At 40.2% G+C, this 22,002-nt stretch overlaps 1 protein-coding gene and 2 pseudogenes across 1 annotated transcript; 2 read left to right on the top strand and 1 right to left on the bottom strand.

The window, feature by feature from the left end:
• The first annotated feature begins 3,222 nt into the window (after positions 1-3,222).
• LOC131554204 (uncharacterized) lies at positions 3,223-4,466 on the top strand (annotated as a pseudogene).
• Positions 4,467-4,475: 9 nt separating this feature from the next.
• On the top strand, positions 4,476-5,206 carry LOC131554203 (uncharacterized; annotated as a pseudogene).
• Positions 5,207-11,432: 6,226 nt separating this feature from the next.
• LOC131520676 (olfactory receptor 52B4-like) lies at positions 11,433-12,377 on the bottom strand. The gene has a single exon (XM_058745094.1). It carries the CDS (start codon positions 12,375-12,377, stop codon positions 11,433-11,435), a length of 945 nt encoding a protein of 314 aa, XP_058601077.1.
• Positions 12,378-22,002: the final 9,625 nt, after the last annotated feature.

Below are 22,002 nucleotides of genomic sequence, written 5' to 3'. Positions count from 1 at the left end.
TCATTTCAGTCAATGATGCAGTCAATGATGCAGTGATCCATTCATAAAGATTCTTGAATGAATCGGTCATCTGAATTAATCGCTTGAACTAAGGACTCAAATGTTCACTTATTAAAACAGTCACTTGTCACCGCCTACTGGCAGTTTACTCTCATATTTTAAAATATCATTGCGTTTTTTTTTTTACTTTTTATATTTGTATATTAAAAATGATTTAAAACACTAAGCTCAGAACATTATTCATGCAGCTGTAATTTTTAAACGTAAATGTAAATTCATTAATTAAATTTAAGAATTTGATATGAATGATAATGCAAAAATTTTAAAAGATTTATAAGACATTTAAAAAATTCAAATTTCACAAATATGCTGATTTAAGTAAGTAAGAACTGATATAGGAGTGATACAGTTTCAAATATGTAGATTTTCTCACATATCCAAGATTATCATCATTGCATCACTGTCAAAATGAATAGTTAATTTAAAACATATCACCGATCAAAGTTTAGGATCAGTAAGTTTTTTTTTTTGTTTTTTTTTATGTTTTTGAAAGAACTACTACTAAGGCTTCATTTATTTGATGAAAAATACAATAAAAAAATAATATTGTGAAATATTATTTCAATTTATAATAACTGTTTTTTTTATGTGAATACATTTTAAAATAACATTTATTCCGGTGATTCAAAATTTTCAGCATCATTACTCCAGTCTTCAGTGAAATCACTCTAATAATATGCTGATTTGCTGCTCAAGAGACATTTCTGACCATCAATATAGAAAACAGTTGTGGAAACCATAACATGTTACCATTCAAAGTACAATTAAAAACACATATATATATATATATATATATATATATATATATATATATATATATATATATATATATATATATGCTTTTATTCAACAAGGACAAATTAAATTGTTCAAAAGTGACCGTAAGTATTTTATTTCAAATAAATTCTGTTATTTTGAACTTTATATTCATCAAAGAATCCTGAAAAGTAAAAATGTATCATGATTTCCACAAAAATATGAAGTAGAAAAAAATGTGTTCAATATTGATAACAATAAGAACCATTATTACTGATTGAGCACCAATAACAGAGCAGCAAATCTGTATATTAGAATTATTTCTGAAGAATCATGTACCACTGAAAACTGGAGTAATGATGCTAAAAATTCAATTTTAAATCACTGGATTTTTTTATTTTAATTTTAAAATATAGACCCCTCTGGGGTCAAAGGAGCAAACAAAATGTATCGATTGTCCAACGCCCGCCATCGCGCAATGCAGGATATCGGCCAAGTTAAGCACGTCAAGGACAACAACAGCAACACCTTGCGAGATGTCCCCGCCATCCTCCAGAGCTGGAGAAATTACTTCACGAAAAGCAGCAACGAACGAATTTCCTCATCCACCAATCCAAAGCACCCACGCCTTCTCTGGCCCCGTCATGCCGATCACGACAGCGGAAGTAGAGGCTGCCATCAAGAAGATGACAAACGATATCCCCGTCGAAGCCTGGAAACTGCTTGGGTGCAGAGGTGCCGATATCCTTGCCGTCATTTTCAACCAAATGGTTGATGAAGGCGTGGCCCCGACAACCTGGATGACCAGCACAACAGTACCCATTTGGAAGGGTAAGGGTGACGTCGTGGAATGCTCCAACTACAGGCCGATTCACCTTTTATGCCACGGCATGAAAATTTTCGAGCGAATCTTGGACACCAGACTACGTCAGATCGTCACCGTCACACCAAATCAATGCGGCTTCGTCAAAGGCAACAGAACGACGGACGCCATCCACGCCGCCCGGCTCCTCGTAGAGCGATACCAGGAGAAGAACAGGTGAATCCACGTGACCTTCCTGGATCTCGAAAAAGCATTTGACAAAATTCTACACGACCATATTTGGCATGCCCTCCAGTCCCACAATGTGCACGAGGCCTATGTCCAGTGGATCCAAGTGCTTTACTGCAACGTCACCAGCGTGGTTCGAACCCCGGTCGGAACATCACTGCCCTTCCCCATCACCGTCGGAGTCCATCAAGGATCAGCCCTCTCGCCGCTCCTATTCATCCTATGCATGGACACAGTGACAGCCGACATTCAAACCACCCACCCGTGGTCACTCCTCTTCGCTGACAACGTATTCTTGGCAAGCGAAGACCGTCAACAGCTGCAAGACCAAACACAGCAATGGAAGAACCGACTGGACAAGTACGGAATGCGGCTAAACATCAAGAAGACCGAGTATATGGAATGCGGGCCTCAGACGAACGGAGCCATCAGCATTGACGGCAAAGACCTAAAGAAGGCAACCAGTTTCAAGTATCTCGGATCGGTCATCAGCAGCGACGGGGACGCCCGAACCCAAGTCAACGCCGCCTGGATGAAATGCCGCCAGGTCACCGGCGTCCTGTGCAATCGACGAATGCCCATTCGAATGAAAACCAAGATTTACAAGACCGCCTAGATGAAATGGCGCCAGGTCACCGGCATCCTGTGCAATCGACGAATGCTCATTCAAATGAAAGCCAAGATTTACAAGACCGTGGTACGTCCCATAGCCCTTTAAGGATCGGAGCGTTGGCCAGCAACATCCAAGCACGAGCAGGCCCTTCACACGATGGAAATGCGAATGCTGTGATGGTGTCTCGGTCTAACCCGATGGAACCACGTGACAAACGAAGACGTCAGAAAGCGGATGGGCATCGCCCCGATCGTGGAGAAGATGCGAGAAGGATGACTCCGGTGGTATGGCCACGTCGTAAGAAGCGACGAAGGATCGGTGGTGAGAACGGCACTCTGACTAAACCCGCACGGCAGCGACCACGCGGAAGGCCCAAGAACTGATGGCTTGACCGCTTGAAGGACGATATGCGGCACGCCAATATCACCGCGGAGGATTCTCTGGACCGAGCCAAATGGAGACGGGCGTGCAGAACAGCAGACCCTGCATCCATGCGGGAAAATCGCTAGGACAAAGAAATAGAGCCAACAGCAAACGGAGCCATCAGCATTGATGGCAAAGACCTAAAGAAGGCGACCAATTTCAAGTATCTCGGATCGGTCATCAGCAGCAACGGCAACACCCGCAAGGACGCCCGAACCGAGTCAACGCCGCCTGGATGAAATGCCGCCAGGTCACCGGCGTCCTGTGCAATCGACGAATGCCCATTCGAATGAAAACCAAGATTTACAAGACCGCCTAGATGAAATGGCGCCAGGTCACCGGCATCCTGTGCAATCGACGAATGCTCATTCAAATGAAAGCCAAGATTTACAAGACCGTGGTACGTCCCATAGCCCTTTAAGGATCGGGCGTTGGCCAGCAACATCCAAGCACGAGCAGGCCCTTCACACGATGGAAATGCGAATGCTGTGATGGTGTCTCGGTCTAACCCGATGGAACCACGTGACAAACGAAGACGTCAGAAAGCGGATGGGCATCGCCCGATCGTGGAGAAGATGCGAGAAGGATGACTCGGTGGTATGGCCACGTCGTAGAAGCGACGAAGGATCGGTGGTGAGAACGGCACTCTGACTAAACCCGCACGGCAGCGACCACGCGGAAGGCCCAAGAACTGATGGCTTGACCGCTTGAAGGACGATATGCGGCACGCCAATATCACCGCGGAGGATTCTCTGGACCGAGCCAAATGGAGACGGGCGTGCAGAACAGCAGACCCTGCATCCATGCGGGAAAATCGCTAGGACAAAGAAATAGAGCCAACAGCAAACGGAGCCATCAGCATTGATGGCAAAGACCTAAAGAAGGCGACCAATTTCAAGTATCTCGGATCGGTCATCAGCAGCAACGGCAACACCCGCAAGGACGCCCGAACCCGAGTCAACGCCGCCTGGATGAAATGGCGCCAGGTCACCGGCGTCCTGTGCAATCGACGAATGCCCATTCGAATGAAAGCCAAGATTTACAAGACCGCCTGGATGAAATGGCGCCAGGTCACCGGCATCCTGTGCAATCGACGAATGCCCATTCGAATGAAAGCCAAGATTTACAAGACCGTGGTACGTCCCATAGCCCTTTAAGGATCGGAGCGTTGGCCAGCAACATCCAAGCACGAGCAGGCCCTTCACACGATGGAAATGCGAATGCTGTGATGGTGTCTCGGTCTAACCCGATGGAACCACGTGACAAACGAAGACGTCAGAAAGCGGATGGGCATCGCCCCGATCGTGGAGAAGATGCGAGAAGGATGACTCCGGTGGTATGGCCACGTCGTAAGAAGCGACGAAGGATCGGTGGTGAGAACGGCACTCTGACTAAACCCGCACGGCCAGCGACCACGCGGAAGGCCCAAGAACTGATGGCTTGACCGCTTGAAGGACGATATGCGGCACGCCAATATCACCGCGGAGGATTCAACTGGACCGAGCCAAATGGAGACGGGCGTGCAGAACAGCAGACCCTGCACCCATGCAGGAAAATCGCTAGGACAAAGAAATAGAGCCAACAGCGAACGGAGCCATCAGCATTGATGGCAAAGACCTAAAGAAGGCGACCAATTTCAAGTATCTCGGATCGGTCATCAGCAGCAACGGCAACACCCGCAAGGACGCCCGAACCCGAGTCAACGCCGCCTGGATGAAATGGCACCAGGTCACCGGCGTCCTGTGCAATCGATGAATGCCCATTCGAATGAAAGCTAAGATTTACAAGACCGCCTGGATGAAATGGCGCCAGGTCACCGGCATCCTGTGCAATCGACGAATGCCCCTTCGAATGAAAGCCAAGATTTACAAGACCGTGGTACGTCCCATAGCCCTTTAAGGATCGGAGCGTTGGCCAGCAACATCCAAGCACGAGCAGGCCCTTCACACAATGGAAATGCGAATGCTGTGATGGTGTCTCGGTCTAACCCGATGGAACCACGTGACAACGAAGACGTCAGAAAGCGGATGGGCATCGCCCCGATGGTGGAGAAGATGCGAGAAGGATGACTCCGGTGGTATGGCCACGTCGTAAGAAGCGACGAAGGATCGGTGGTGAGAACGGCACTCTAACTAAACCCACACGGCCAGCGACCACGCGGAAGGCCCAAGAACTGATGGCTTGACCGCTTGAAGGATGATATGTGGCACGCCAATATCACCGTGGAGGATGCTCTGGACCGAGCCAAATGGAGACGGGCGTGCAGAACAGCAGACCCTGCACCCATGCGGGAAAATCGCTAGGACAAAGAAATAGAGCCAACAGCGAACGGAGCCATCAGCATTGATGGCAGAAACCTAAAGAAGGCGACCAATTTCAAGTATCTCGGATCGGTCATCAGCAGCAACGGCGACACCCTCAAGGACGCCCGAACCCGAGTCAACGCCGCCTGGATGAAATGGCGCCAGGTCACCGGCGTCCTGTGCAATCGACGAATGCCCATTCGAATGAAAGCCAAGATTTACAATGTCACATTTGTCCATCTCGAATTGCGCTTACGGAAAGCGCTCGAGAAACACTATATCTTCTGCGGCTCGGTACGCTTTCAATTTTAAAAAACGTTTTATTTTTTTTAGTAAGAACAAGACACTGTACGACATTCACGTTACATGATTTGGCTAATTTGTACGTAGAGAGCATGACAGAGCGCCACATTAAAATAAATGGTCATTCATGTTTTCATTAACCGCTGGCCAAATTCAAAAACGAAACTAAAATTAAAACATCTTTGAGAGCAAGGGGGCCCCCTGGTGTTTCGGGGGAGGATTTATAGGATTTTTAGTGTTATAGGGAGGATCGGCTCTGACTGTGACTTTGAGGCAGGTAAGACAGAATGTAAGGAGATTGAACTTTTTTTTTTTATTATTATTTGTATTTTATTTACAACACAGTTTAATCAAAACATGCATAATGAAGGTCAAAGACACATTATTGTGCACACTGATCTAACCACAGAGATGTGAACAGACTTTGAGTCATTCCTGCAACAGATTATGTTCAACAAGTGAAACAAGTAAATCATACCTGATATTTACGTAAATATCAGGTATGATTTTTACGTAAAAAAAAAAAAAACATTTGTGAGCATGTTAATATCAGGAGCATCTGTAGGTTTTGTAGCCATAGACTCATGCACGCTTTGTACTAGAGTAAAAAAAAAAAAAAAGACTTTATATCTGAGAAAATAATTATTATTGTTTAGCACGTTATTAAAATCTATTTGTGAACAGAGTATTAATAATAAACATGTTCTAAACATAATTAGACTCATGGCATTCATCATGTTACAGTGTACACTCATATTACTTTTATTTTTATACAGAGCATGAAAACATCATTGTGCTGTAAGAAATTTAAATACAATGAATTGCCTATCATATTCAAAATGTTTTACTCAATTTCAAACATTGTAGTCAGGAATTATAGTTTGGGAAAACCCAACTATGATTTTGTAGTCATATAGCCTATTTTGTATGATTTTATATTAGCCTGTGATATGATTCTGTAGCCATAGACTCACGTATACTTTGTACTATAAGAAAGGATATTTTATATCTGATATTATTATGTATTATTGTTTAGCACGCTATTAAAATCTATTTGTGAACAGAGTATTAATAATAAACATGTTCTAAACATAATTAGACTCATGGCATTCATCATGTTACAGTGTACACTCATATTACTTTTATTTTTATACAGAGCATGAAAACATCATTGTGCTGTAAGAAATTTAAATACAATGAATTGCCTATCATATTCAAAATGTTTTACTCAATTTCAAACATTGTAGTCAGGAATTATAGTTTGGGAAAAAAACCCAACTGTAATTTTGTAGTCATATAGCCTATTTTGTATGATTTTATATTAGCCTGTGATATGATTCTGTAGCCATAGACTCACGTATACTTTGTACTATAAGAAAGGATATTTTATATCTGATATTATTATGTATTATTGTTTAGCACGCTATTCAAATCTATTTGTGAACAGAGTATTAATAATAAACATGGTCTAAGCATTCTTAGATGCGTAGCATTCATCATGTTCTAGTTTGGGAACAACCCAACTAGTAAATGTGTTCAAGTTTATGTTCAAGTTTATGTCACAATAATACCTTAACTAATGCAAAAAAAGAAACATACTTCCTCATCAGACTGATCTCCTCTACTGGATGAAATATTGTTCTTCTTCTGAGGGAAATCCTGCCTTTACTCAGCGCGTCTTCTTCCAGAAACGAACAGTAGCCGAGATGAACCATCTCCTCACACTTTGTTTGCATTGGGTGTTTACATGTGCACGCGTCTCACGTGGATATTTATGAACGGCGCGAGCGGCGAGGGGGCGGGATTGCATTAGAGATAATGAGTTAGACTGGAAAGACTGAACATTGTGTTGGCTTCATACAGATTACTTTATCACAGAATATTTGTTTTCAGTGATATTTCATTTAAAAGTATACACGTCAAGCTTTCTATAGATATAACTCCCATGTCTGTGTGTTGAGTATTCGCTGAGTTACAGTTCATTTTAGTGATGTGTTTCTAAAAGCAGTTAGCGGAGACGGAGAAGACAGAGAGTGTACCGTTTGTTTTCTTTTTTTCCAAAAGCACAAAGTTTTGTTGTTATTGTAAGTGTACACAAATAAAAGTAGACACTTAACAGTTTCGATTGATGTATAACACTTATTTGTGTTACCAAAATCAACAAAGTATTTTTAGTGTCTTTTGCACTGATCTTAAAAAACCGAGCTGGTATCGCTGGCGATACTGTCGACCCCAGGGAGATATAGTCCTGCCATTCAGGCTGTCTTTGTATCCACACACCTTTATGAACATGGCTCTTTCCCCTCTGAGGCAAATGGGAATCCGCATTATGAATTGCCTAGATGATTGGCTCGCGTTAGCCAAATCGGAGCAGGAACTTCTCGCTCACAGGTCGCTGTTGATCAGCCACCTGGAGCGTCTTGGGCTGAAAATAAATTTTGCCAAGAGCTCTCTGTCTCCCCGCCAGCAAGTCATCTTCCTGCATTCAGCCCAGATGCAGGCCTGGATTACTCACTGACGATTCAGTGGCTAACAGTGTCATTCCGATTTGGGACTTCTCATCCCCTCAGAGTTTTCCACAGGATGCTCAGCTTCATGTCAGCTGCCTCCTCTTTGATTCCGTTGGGCCTGCTTCCTCTCCAATTTTGCCTCAGACTTGAGTACCGTCTCATGCTTAGCACCTCGAGGTGAACCACCAGGTCAGAGCTGTGGCCCCTTGGAAGGCTCCTCGCCTGTTTGAGACAGGTGTTCCATATGGACTGACCTCCAGGAGGAAGGTGGTCATGGCAGATGCCTCCACCTCAGGTTGGGGCGCACTATACAAGGGCAGACCGGCATTCAACTCCTGGTCCAGCCTGGAGCAGCACCTACACATCAACTGCCCAGAGATTATGGCGGTTTCTCTAGCCATAAAAACCTTCCTACAAGCCTTAAGAGGGGACCGTGTCCTGACAACATGACGGTGGTAGCCTATATAAATCACCAAGGCGGTATGAGGTTACACTCCCTTTACAGCATGGTGAGACGCCTCCTCCTATGGGCACCTCTCACTGTGGGCAGTTCACATGCTGGGCAGACAGAACCAAGGAGCGGACATGCTGTACAAGGAGAATGGAGACTACATCCCCAAGTGGTTCAAACGATTTGGTCTGTCTTTGAGAGGGCAGAGGTAGACTTCTTCACCTAAGAAGACAGCTATCACTGGCCAACATATTTCTTGAGCCTTTAAATGGTCGGTCTTTTCTGACTGGTGTGCAGCATGGAGTGAGGACCCGTCCTCTTGTGCGTGTCATGTGTGCTAACCTTTCTGCAAGAGCTGCTGGACAAGGGGCGCTCCCCTTTCACACTCAAAGTTTATGTGGCAACCATCACGGCGAATCATGCTGTTGTGGCTGGCCAGTGAGTCAGCAAATATGACCTTGTTGCTAAGTTCCTGAGGGAAGCTCAGAGATTAAATCACTCTCATCTTCATACTGTGCCAACATGGGACTTATCCACAGTCCTTAGGACCCTACGAGGCCCTCCCTTTGAGCCACTTCAGTTGGCCGACTTGCGGCCCCTGTTGCTTAAGACCTCCCTTCTTCTAGCTCTAGCGTCGGTCAAGTGCGTGAGCAATTTACAAGCACTGTCAGTCAGTGCTTCATGCATTGAGTTTAAACCTAACGACTGTAGGGTTGCCCTCTAATCAAGACACAGCTATGTGCTTAGGTGTCCACTTCATTCAGAGCACAAGTCATTACCCTTCTGGCTCTTCCTAACTCAGAGGATGAGCAGGGTCCGAATTTACTCATCCCATTTCAGGCTTTTCACCAGGTTTTACAACTTTGATGTACCTGCCCTTCAGGCACAGATTTTGTCTGCCTAATTTACCTAATCTCCTCTATAAGTGGAGAATGTCTTGTTATCCCATAATTGGCTCATGCTCAAGCCCTCATTATGGGCACTCCAGGGCTGAGCTCACACAGAGGCTTCGTTCTGCACTTATTTATAGCATAGCTCTATTGAATGCATTCCCCATAGCGTGGTACGCAATCAGAGAGACCGTTCGAAAGGAAACAAGTCGGCCATAGCAGCGCCATTGTTTGTGCAGCTTCACAAATGTGAACAAATCAGGCCTCAGTATTCAGAGTAAACAGCAGTTTTCCCATAGCATGCTACTTAATGCTCATTCCCTTATCTCAGGGAATCAAGGTTAGGTTAGTAACCAGAGCGAACTCATGACGCTCCAGGAAATACATTATATGGACAAAGGCATCCAGCTATCGCTGTCACTGAATAAAATACCAATAGAGAGCATATGTCTGTGGTGTGTGATAGCCAAGAAATGATTCACCAATGGGGGTCATATTTTCTGTATTTGGTTGAAAAAGGTGCACAATGACAAGAAATAATATTGATTATGCCACCAAATACAAATTAAAACTAATGTAACAAGCCTGGATTTGAAAATGTAATAAGTAGAAAACACAGATATTTCTGTGAAAATGTAAAGAGTGAAAGTAAAAAGTTGTCAGAAAAATAAATAGTAAAGTATTGATACCAGAAAAATCTACTTAAGTACAGTAATGAAGTATTTGTACTTTGTTACTTCCCGTCTCTGGTTGGTATGGGTTTATTCCAGATGCTATGAATACATTCAGAAGAAATGCAGTGCAGGTGAATTGTAGATTATAAATTGCCTGTATGTGTAAATGTGTCATATGTGATGGTCATCCATCCAGGGTGTTTCCCTGCCTATGTCCTGATATGTTGGGGGGATAGGCTCCAGCATAGCTCAGAAAATGTGTGGAGAGGGGAAAAAAATATACTTAACTCCTACAGTCATTCATTCATTCATACATAAATCAATAAATACTGTTTTTATAAATATATAGTAGTAATAATTCGGTACATCACATTTAGAAGACTATAGCAGTAATCAACTAGATCTTGATTACAGTGGTATTACAGAGGTATTAAGAAAAAAATGATAATGATAAATAATGCCTGTGAGCATTTTTATTGTACATATGTACGTACAAGTAGGACTGTGCAATTAATCGTATTCGATTATCATGCGCATCTCGTCAGTAAAGCCGGTTTCGTGATTAGCAGTAAAAGTAAGATTAATTGCACAGCCCTAACGTACAGTTACATTATGTTTAAACCTAGGGATGTATATATATATATATGTATATGTGTGTGCGTGTGTGTGTGTGTGTATAACATTCTTTTTATATATTGCCACTGGTAACATTGCAAAAATTGGTTAAGCATTCCATCTTGTGGTCATGAACTAGAATCGCACACAGCACTTATATATGAAGTGAATTAACTCCAGCAGAAAATGATACGTCAGAACATGTGACAACCTGATAAATTAGAATTTAACCAAAGGAATATTTATGGTTTTCCCACAGTTACAGTGTTGATTAAAAGCATTCTCAAAGGATGCACTGTATTCTCTTTCAATATGTCAGCAAAATCAACATGTCGACGTTAGAATCATAGTGGAACTAATCAGGTTGACATCAAAAAAAGATGGTGGGTATTTTAAACATTTAAAATTTACAGACATGGTATTGAGAAAAGATAGCAGTCAGTGAGAGAATAAAAAATATAAAGTAAGGCTACACTGTAAGATATAAATACGTAAAATAACAGAAAAAGTACTAGCAGCTCATTACCAGGACATTATCCATTCAATTTACAGACACTTTCTTTAACTCTAAAACACAATGCAATGTGAAATTCAAAATACAGGTAAAACACAAAATAATTAAGAAAAAGGTAAACTGGTACTACTGAAATGTATGTGTGTTAGAGAGAGAAAGATTTGACAGAAAGACAGATTAATATGTTACTTTAATGCATATAACTGATAAACTTTGCAAAGTAAGTTTTGTAGAAACAATATTTAGCACAACACCACAGTGTTATTTGTTCATGATGTGAAAACCTCTCGCTGGAAAAATTTGATCCCTTTGACCCTGATTTCCTTAGTTCTCAATCCATATATAACAGGATTCATTGTCGGTGGCAATATCATAGCACCAACCGCAATGAATTTTCTTAAGTGAGGGGAAATATCTTTTATCCTGTACGAGATAATGGTGAAAAGACCCAAACACTCAAACAAAACAAAGACAACTAGATGTGTGCCACACGTCTGCAAAGCTTTACTTCTCGTATCAGAGCTTTTGTTGTGGAAACAGGCTATGAGTATCCGTAGGTAAGTGTACAAAATCAGACCCACTGTTAACACCTGACATAGAGCTGTTATCAGAAGTCCGTAAAGGTTATTAATGGTCGTGTCTGCACAGACCAGTTGAAGCAGGGAAGGGTTGTCACAGTACGGATGGGCAAGGTAAGACCTACAGCGAGGCAAACGCAGGAGAAGAATGAAAAGAATGGCCATCAGTGTCAAATTAGAGAGCCATACCAACGAGATGATCTTTGTGAGGTGAAGTTTGCTCATAATGGTAGTGTATCTCATCGGCTGGCAGATGGCCACATATCTGTCGTATGCCATGGCAGTCAAGATGAAGACCACTGATACGGCGTATACATGTATGAAGAATGCTTGAGTGATACAGATAGAGAAAGGCATGGTCCTGGTGTCAAACAGGAGCTCCCGCATGACATGAGGGAACAGGCATGTAGAACCTATGAGGTCATTAATGGGCAAATTTAACAGGAGAATATACATCGGTTCATGAAGACCCTTATTGGTTATGACAGTGAACAGAAGGAAAGAGTTGCAGAACAATATGATTATATAATTCAGAGCAGCAAAGACAAATGCAACAATGGCTTTCTCAGGGGACAGATCAAAGCCCTGAAGAGACAGATCAGATGACACATTGTAGATATTGCCAGCTGAAGACATGATATTGTCCTAAACAAAGTAAAAAGAGAAAATGTATATTACAGCTAGATCAAGTATACTATGAATAAATATGAAACATTTAAAATACTTACAACAATCCTTTGCTCTTCTATGTAATGTACAGATATTTGCTTTCAATAACATGGTTAATAAATGTCTTGATTGACTGAGCAGTCATCCAGCAACTTGACCTGTTCTAACAAGTGTGTATGCTTACGTCTTGAGTCTTTTATACTTCTTCAAGTTATTAGTCTGTGTGGACTATAAATCTCATGAGAGGAAATCCCCACTATTATTATATCTGTTGAAATATGACAAGAAAGGTATCATATCCAATTCTAGATAGCAAGAATAGCTGGAGATCTTTGATGTTGCTTTTAAAGGTTTTAGTAGTTTAAATTAAATGAATCTAATTTAAATAAAGAAATTAATAGCCTATACTGTTTTGTATAAAAAGTATTTTAATGGACTCATTTTGCATTTTTGGGATTCTCAGAAGCAGAAGACTTCATAGTTTGGTAAAGTTCAATAGGTGAATGGAGGGGTTAGGACGATTCCAAGGGCCCGATTCAGGAGGGGACGGAAGGCAGAACGTGGTTTCTACTGAGGGAGACCCGAGTCGACATGCTGGTCAGGGGGCCCAGAAACTGTTGCGAGTAGCTGGAGTGTCAGAGGATAAGCTCACGCTGAGTCAGTATCTGCGTGCCTCGCTTCCACCCAAATTACCTGTAATTTTCGCCTGGTACATTCACCATGGCCAGCATATTCTCATTGGCGTGTCAGAAAATGAAGAAGATGACTGTGGTGAAGCTGCGAGCTCAGTGCGGAGATTATAGCAAGGGATTATCAGGTCAGTGACTTGCCGTGTACAGAGCCCAAGAGCTCTGTATGCTCATTCACACAATGTAAGCAGCACTCCACTGTGTACAGGGCAGAGAGATCTTCAGCCGCTCACTATATACGCTGCTCATTCACATGATATAACCAGCATAAAACATAAAACAGTGGCACACCCAGTGCTTATCCTAGAAGATCACCAAACATATGCTTGAGGTTTTTTGTCAATTGCTTATTCAGTGGAAAGATTCTGAGAAAATAGCACCAAGTGGCGTTTTATATATGGTGTGGTTTTATATACGGTGTGCTAACTGTGCTTTGCGGGCATGAATGCCTCTGGACATTGTTATGCAATGTCATTTTGCCAATCAGGCTTCAGTATTCTAGGAGAAAGGTGTCTCCCCATAGAGTCATCATGACGCAATGTCTCGTTCTCTCATTTCAGCCAAGAAAAAAAAAAACATTTAAAAAACATTGTTAGATTTACTACTGTATGTTAATAACTGTGAAATCGTGTTATCACAGTCTGTGAAAATGGTCCATTTTGTATGGTGCGGGCTGCCACCAGTCTTGCCACCCTCAATTTATGCATTTCGCCATATTGAAATGTCATGATCTGTGGTGTTTCATGAAACATCATGAGAAAATCCTCACACTATTTGGATATGAAAGTAAGCATCTTTCAGATCCGACTAAAATGAGTCCCCTGGGCAGCCCTGCCAGAAGATTTGTTCCAACATTAACATCATGAACAGCTGCTTCGTCAGCACATGGTTCAGGTGTCAGGTGTCGAGGATGGGCCTTTTTCTTTGGAACAAGGAAGTGAGCTGTGAGCTGACATAAATGCTTATACAGCACCCTTAACCAGCAAACAATCGACTTTGGGCCCGGGGATGTGAGCATCACTGACCCTGGACCGAAGTTTGGGCCACGTCCCTGAAGCAGAGAGGTCTGCAAGGGATTTACAGCAAAACCTCATTTGCTGTTTGTAGGACCCAGCTCAACATGCCTGGGATGGCAAGTCTGACACTCTCTTTTCTTTAGACAATTTTTTACAGAAAATAGCGAGACAATAATGAAACAAGAACTCGTTTTGAATGGCAAAATCTATGAAGAAAATCTATTGACAATTCCGTCAATGAATAAAAACTAAAATGTTATGGAGGGATGATTTGGGAAGAGATCCAGTCAGAACAAATCGCCTGCGTGGTTGGGAGATTAGATGCACACAATTGAACGTTTGATCTATCCTGCGGGACATAAGATAGCATACACTTTCTACACATCTCATAAAACGTTAAAAAAGTTCAACATCTGGAAGTAAAATAAGAGTAGACATATGGATACATTTGAAAAGTGTGACGACGCAAACAGGAAGTCAATTCAGTCCGGTTTTCTGAGTGCACACCCGAGGCGCACACACAGAAAAGCGCCTCTCAGACAGCGCACGAGCACTGAATTCATTTCTCTTTTGTGTCTTATCACACATGAACAAAGAAATAAACGCAAAATTATGTCAAATGGTCCATTTTGATGAGTATTCACATCAACACACTTATTTATGTTTTAAGTGAATGAAGTTGGGAGAATATGGGGTCACACTTTATATTAGGTGGCCTTAACTACTATGTACTTACATCAAAAAAATAAGTACAATGTACTTATTGTGGTCATATTGTATTGCAAAACATATTTGCTTCTATTGAGGTGGGATACGGGTAAGGTTAGGGACAGGTTTGGTGGTATGGGTAGGTTTAAGGATGGGTTAATGTGTAAGGGATGGTTCAACAGTGTAATTCTAAATGTAATTACAGAAATTAATTACAGATGTAATTACATATAGGTGTTTTTAAAAAATATAAGTACAATGTTAACACATGTATGTACACAGTAAGTGCATTGTACCAAATGATTCATTTAAATGTAAGTACATAGTAGTTAAGGCCACCTAATATAAAGTGGGACCGAATATGGTATGTCTATCAATACTGCGTCTGTGCATTCGGTTTTTAAAGGGACAATAGCCTAATTTAGTTGCTTTTGTCAGTCTTATTATTATTAATTAAGCAACAAAAGAAAGGCTAAAGAAGTGATTTTATTTATATTTATTTTACCACGAAGGTACGTTATGTCACGGTAGTTAAATTTGTGTCTATACTGCATCTTCAAACCTTAATATCATTAATATTACCAGGTTAATAGATGCTTTTTCCTGGAATGTATAATGAGTTTGGAAATTTTAGAGAAATGCTGAATAAATGCACTGTAACAAAACCTAGCTAAATTAGATTTTAATTGACTAAATCGACTGTAGATTTAGGCGACCAAAATGTTATGATATTCAGTCGACTACAACTAGATTCAAACTAAAACAATTCAGATGACTAAAATATGACTAAAAAAAATAATAATTAAAATAAAGTCAAAAAAGTTAAAAGACTAAATCAAAATTTGCTGTCAAATTTAACACAGGATGGCAAGCGTTTTGTTTGTTTGTTTATTTTCTTCTTAACACCATTCAACATATATGGCTATATTCATGGCGAGAACTAGTTAATCCATACACAAGTCAATCTATACACAAGTCTGTTATACACACAAGTCAGGGGGGACAAATTAGAATCTTCAGTTCACTTAACCCGGTTTTGCTTTAGGCTGAGGCTGAGCGGCCAACTGTGCAGGCTTTGCCTATCCAGCCATGGAGTAGGCCCTACTAGGGCTGACGTGGTCCTACAGGGCTTAGAGGGGTGAGCAGCATTGGATTTCCATCCCAGGGCCAAGGACAGGGAGAGATGCACAGAGACGGCATCCTCGAGGGGAGGAATATTTTCATATCCCTTTTTTTCAGTACCATCAATGAAAGTAAAGGCAGCAGAGGGTGAAGAGTGGATGCAGGCCCAGAAGAGTGTGCACCACAATTTGGTGGGTTCTTCATGAACTTCTGAAAAGAAACTAAAGTTACCTAATTGTCAGTTCAGAAGTGCTTCTTGCATGGGTTTCGATGACTGATGATTTGAAAGTATGTTGACTACAAGTTGAACATCATTTCACAAAATAAAATATATATATATGCGTGAAGTCTGATCATTTGTCACTGCATTCACATAGTTATTAATTTAGAATAAATGTAATAATGCTTTAAAAATGTAAGGTTAATTACATTGTTATAATAAAAATACAAAATTATTTTTTTTGGCAGTGACGTTTATTTATTGAACCTGGAAATGAGAGAAACATTCATTTACATTGGAGTTTTTAATTAAAAAAAAAAAAAAAACAGCATGAACTTTACCTCATTTCAGCTTCATTTAATTACTAAAAACTAAAAACATTAGCATTATACAATTGTAATGCTGAGATTTTACCCCCCAAAAAAACAACTGTATTTCTCCTGCAAAATTCATTAGAGGTGCAAATTATACTTATAAAACAAGCCGAATCAAGAGAGTAAGAAATAAAAGCATGTATTTATGAATAAAGAATATATATATTTAATGGTATAAAGTGTTGCATTTGAAAATATTTACATAATTTGGAAAAATAACTGCACTTTCAGTGGGCAGCAGAGGGCAGTATACTTGGTGAATTCGGTCTCATTTGAAATATTGATCTGTAGAACATATCACTTGATTAGAATCTAATGATCACATGCTAAATGCCATCACATATTCCTAAACAGAGCACAAATATAAATCAGATGACTTTAGATGACACCAACAAAGTGCTTTCCAACAGTACTGAAAAGATGCCGCCTTTGAATAGCTTCTGATAGGTGAATGTTATGCAGTCATTTTATCTCATTGAGTATGTTGTGAAGAATCAAATTTTCTGTAGTTAAAAGTACTGTAGTTAAATTTTTTCAAGGTTGTATGAGATACAACAAGGCAAAATGAAAAAATGACAGCTCAATTTTGGACAGCATCATAGATTCAGTAGTTTGCTAAGATTTGGATGTGTTTGAATAGATCTGTCCTCTCACTGGTCCTGACTTTGCATTCTTTGGAACTGACTGAGACAAGCATGTAACTTGCATTCATATTTGGATTAACACCATACATGTTCATCTTACTTTGCAATGTAACAATTGTTGTCACAGTTTGCTTGAACAGAATTTTTCGGTAACACTTTAGAATAGGGAACACTTATTCACTATTAACTACGACTTTTCCCTCAATAAATATTTATTAATAAGTATTAATAGTCAGTAAGGTAGTTGTTAAATTTAGGTATTGGGTAGGATTAGGGATGTAGAATAAGATCATGTAGAATAAGGCATTAATATGTGCTTAATTGCTACTGATAAATGGCTAATATTCTAGTAATATGCATGCTAATAAGCAACTAGTTAAGAGACCCTAAAATAAAATGTTACCAATTTTTCATAAACCAATTGCTTGATATGCCTATCAGTGACACTGGCTGCTACAAGCCTTTTTCCTCAGGACACATCAATATCCATTTGAATGGATTATTGCCATTATGAATACCAATAACAGTGAAAATCATAACTGGAATGTGGCTTTTTAATTTTACTCTCATAATTGTAATTTTCTGTCTTTTTGTGAATAAGAACATTTGCCAGACACACATGGCAGATCTTATATGCTATAATCCAACTTTAATGAGACTAGTTTGTGAAGACACAAGAGTAAATAATATCTATGGACAGTTTACTCTGGTTTTGTACCATGTCCTTGCATTTACTGTTATGGAATTTACATACATTCATATATTAATCACTTGTGTTATTAATAAGCAGTCTGATGCAAAAAATAAGGCACTTCAGGCATGTGTCATGTCTTTCTTTTCTTGATTTAAATTATTATTATTGTTATTGTTGTTGTTATACTTTAAAGTTACAGATAGTTATTGTTTTCAATTACTATGCATTCATCTTTATTAATCTATAGTCAGTAGTCAAAAATGCAACATTATTTGAAATTTTGCAAAACTACAGTTGCACTGTAAAAAAGTCCTGTAAAAAAAAACGGTCAAATGACTGGCAGCTACAGCTAAAGTAATATACTGTCATTGAAACAAGAAAAAATCATTAAATTAACGTTGTTTTTTTTCTGTAAAACCTTTAATGAAAATTTCTGTAATTTTTTCAATTAAGATATTTTACTGTAATTTTACGGTTTTTGTTTGGCAGCCGTAGCTGGCAGTCATTTGTGTCAGTCCTGTGTCCCTGTGTCTTTTTCCCCATGTGCCTTCCCCTCGACCCAGTTTCTCCCTCATGTTAACTGTTCCTTGATTTCACCTGTGTTTTATCAATTATCTCGTTTTGTTCAGTATACTTAAGCCCTGTGTCTTTTCTTGTCCAGCGTCCGGTATTGTACGTCTTCCCCTTGTCCTACGTGTTAGTCTTGCCTGTTCAGTGTGTGCTCAAGTATTTGGATTAATAAAGAATGTTGAAAGTTAACACCCTTCATCTCCACCACAGTAAGCGAACCGTGACAATTTCACTGTTTTTTAATGATTTTTTTTTTTTTTTTTTACAGTTGATGGAGAATCTAACCTGTTGTTGATAAAAATGGTGAAAACTTAGTAAATAATTTTGCTGTATATGTCAGAATGAAATGATCCTAAAGGTCCATTTTGGAAAGCAACAAAACTTCTAATGAGATTTAAATAATTTATTTTAATTTTAAAAATCCTGTTTAAAATGATGTGAATTAGCATTTTTAGCTTGTTGATACTGTTTTTTGTTTATGCAAACAGATTTATGGATAAAATGTAAATATATGTAATATAACACAATTCTTAATAAAATTCTATAGATCTCTGGGGATGATATAAATTTTATATATATTTGAATTACTTAAAATAATATACATTTGAAAAAGAAGGTCATTTCCAAATGCTCAGCAATTTATTGCAGTTTAATGGAGAAAAAAAAAAGTTTTTGTTCACAAACATCATAACAATATTTGACATAAACATTCATTCTCATAATGATCTTCATTCACTAACAATTTCAAACAATTTGTGCATTTATGTGTGGAGAAAAAAAAAATTGCAGATGTAAGCCCTGGCTATTGGCTAGTCATTTGCATAAACAGCCAAACTGTGTCCATCCATGAGAGTTCTATCATGCACTCATCTGAGAGCTAGAGCATGATCAATAGCTTGAAGCTTGAAAATGTACATTCTCGCTGTGTTCATTCATCAGCCAGTCTGCATTGTCAGAACTTTAATTTCCTGAAATTGCAGTTATCAGTAACCTATGAGAGCCTATCTTATTAAAATATGTGGATTTATGTGAAAGACGTCTATTTCATGTGCATGTTCATCTGGAACATACAGTGGGTACGGAAAGTATTCAGACCCCCTTAAATTTTTCACTCGTTGTTATATTGCAGCCATTTGCTAAAATAATTTGTTCATATTTTTTTTCCTCATTAATGTACACACAGCACCCCATATTGACAGAAAAACACAGAATTGTTGACATTTTTGCAGATTTATTAAAAAAGAAAAACTGAAATATCACGTGGTCCTAAGTATTCAGACCCTTTGCTGTGACACTCATATATTTAACTCAGGTGCTGTCCATTTCTTCTGATCATCCTTGAGATGGTTCTACACCTTCATTTGAGTCCAGCTGTGTGTGATTATACTGATTGGACTTGATTAGGAAAGCCACACACCTGTCTATATAAGACCTTACAGCTCACGGTGCATGTCAGAGCAAATGAGAATCATGCGGTCAAAGGAACTGCCTGAAGAGCTCAGAGACAGAACTGTGGCAAGGCACAGATCTGGCCAAGGTTACAAAAAAAATTCTGCAGCACTTAAGGTTCCTAAGAGCACAGTGGCCTCCATAATCCTTATATGGAAGACGTTTGGGACGACCAGAACCCTTCCTAGAGCCGGCCGTCCAGCCAAACTGAGCTATCGGGGAGAAGAGCCTTGGTGAGAGAGGTAAAGAAGAACCCAAAGATCACTGTGGCTGAGCTCCAGAGATGCAGTCGGGAGATGGGAGAAAGTTGTAGAAAGTCAACCATCACTGCAGCCCTCCACCAGTCGGGGCTTTATGGCAGAGTGGCCCGACGGAAGCCTCTCTTCAGTGCAAGACACATGAAAGCCCGCATGGAGTTTGCTAAAAAACACCTGAAAAAGATTCTCTGGTCTGATTAGACCAAGATAGAACTTTTTGGCCTTAATTCTAAGCGGTATGTGTGGAGAAAACCAGGCACTGCTCATCACCTGTCCAATACAGTCCCAACAGTGAAGCATGGTGGTGGCAGCATCATGCTGTGGGGTGTTTTCAGCTGCAGGGACAGGACGACTGGTTGCAATCGAGGGAAAGATGAATGCGGCCAAGTACAGGGATATCCTGGATGAAAACCTTCTCCAGAGTGCTCAGGACCTCAGACTGGGCCGAAGGTTTACCTTCCAACAAGACAATGACCCTAAGCACACAGCTAAAATAATGAAGGAGTGGCTTCACAACAACTCCGTGACTGTTCTTGAATGGCCCAGCCAGAGCCCTGACTTAAACCCAATTGAGCATCTCTGGAGAGACCTAAAAATGGCTGTCCACCAACGTTTACCATCCAACCTGACAGAACTGGAGAGGATCTGCAAGGAGGAATGGCAGAGGATCCCCAAATCCAGGTGTGTAAAACTTGTTGCATCTTTCCCAAAAAGACTCATGGCTGTATTAGATCAAAAGGGTGCTTCTACTAAATACTGAGCAAAGGGTCTGAATACTTAGGACCATGTGATATTTCAGTTTTAATTTTTTAATAAATCTGCAAAAATGTCAACAATTCTGTGTTTTTCTGTCAATATGGGGTGCTGTGTGTACATTAATGAGGGAAAAAAATGAACTTAAATTATTTTAGCAAATGGCTGCAATATAACAAAGAGTGAAAATTTAAGGGGGTCTGAATACTTTCCGTACCCACTGTATACACTGTACACTTGAATTTACCATGTTATTGAGTTTATTAATATTTATTCTTTTTTTTTTTTAGCTTAGTAAATAGTAATGATAATAATAATAATTAAAGCTGCAAGCAGCGATGATCAGGCCCTCGCACCCGGGCTCACCGCCAACGGTGGCTTCAGAAAGACAGGGAACGGTGAGCAATATGCATTTAAAAAGCCAAATATAGAGGAAAATGTTAAAGTCATTTATATGTGCCAAACCTGCTGCCAGCTGGTGGCGCTATGTCTATAACTTAACATTGGCCTGTAGATGTCTTCAGACCAGTACTTTTATCAAACATATGATGTTTGGTGCAGATTGAACATGGTATGTTTGAGTTAGTGCAAAGCATGATGTATCCTGTTGCCAACAGGTGGCACTATAATTATAACTGAATATTGGCCTTAAGATGTGTTAAGACCAGGACTCTTATAAAACGTGTGAAGTTTGGGACAGATCGGACATTGCATGTTTAAGTTAGTGTGAAACAAGTAATTTCATGCTGCCAGCTGGTGGCGCTATGTATATAACTGGAAATTGGCATGTAGATGTCTTCAGGCCAGCACATTTATCAAACATATGAAGTTTGGTGCAGATTGAACATTGCATGTTTAAGTTAGTGTAAATCAAGTAATTTCCTGTTGCCAACAGGTGGCACTATCACTATAAATGAATATTGGCCTTAAGATGTGTTCAGGCCAGGACTCTTACCGAACATGTGAAGTTTGGGGCAGACCGGACATTGCATGTTTAAGTTAGTGTAAAACAAGTAATTTACTGTTGCCAGAAGGTGGCAGTATGATTATAACTGAATATTGGCCTTCAGATGTGTTAAGGCCAGGACTCTTATCA

This window comes from Onychostoma macrolepis, chromosome 15, assembly GCF_012432095.1.
Source record: "Onychostoma macrolepis isolate SWU-2019 chromosome 15, ASM1243209v1, whole genome shotgun sequence".
Taxonomy (NCBI): Eukaryota; Metazoa; Chordata; class Actinopteri; order Cypriniformes; family Cyprinidae; genus Onychostoma; species Onychostoma macrolepis.
This window is presented reverse-complemented; position numbering and strand designations above follow the sequence as displayed.

Coding starts and splice junctions, on each gene's coding strand:
- LOC131520676 (XM_058745094.1), bottom strand. CDS start 12,377: ATGTCTTCAGCTGGCAATATCTACAATGTGTCATCTGATCTGTCTCTT.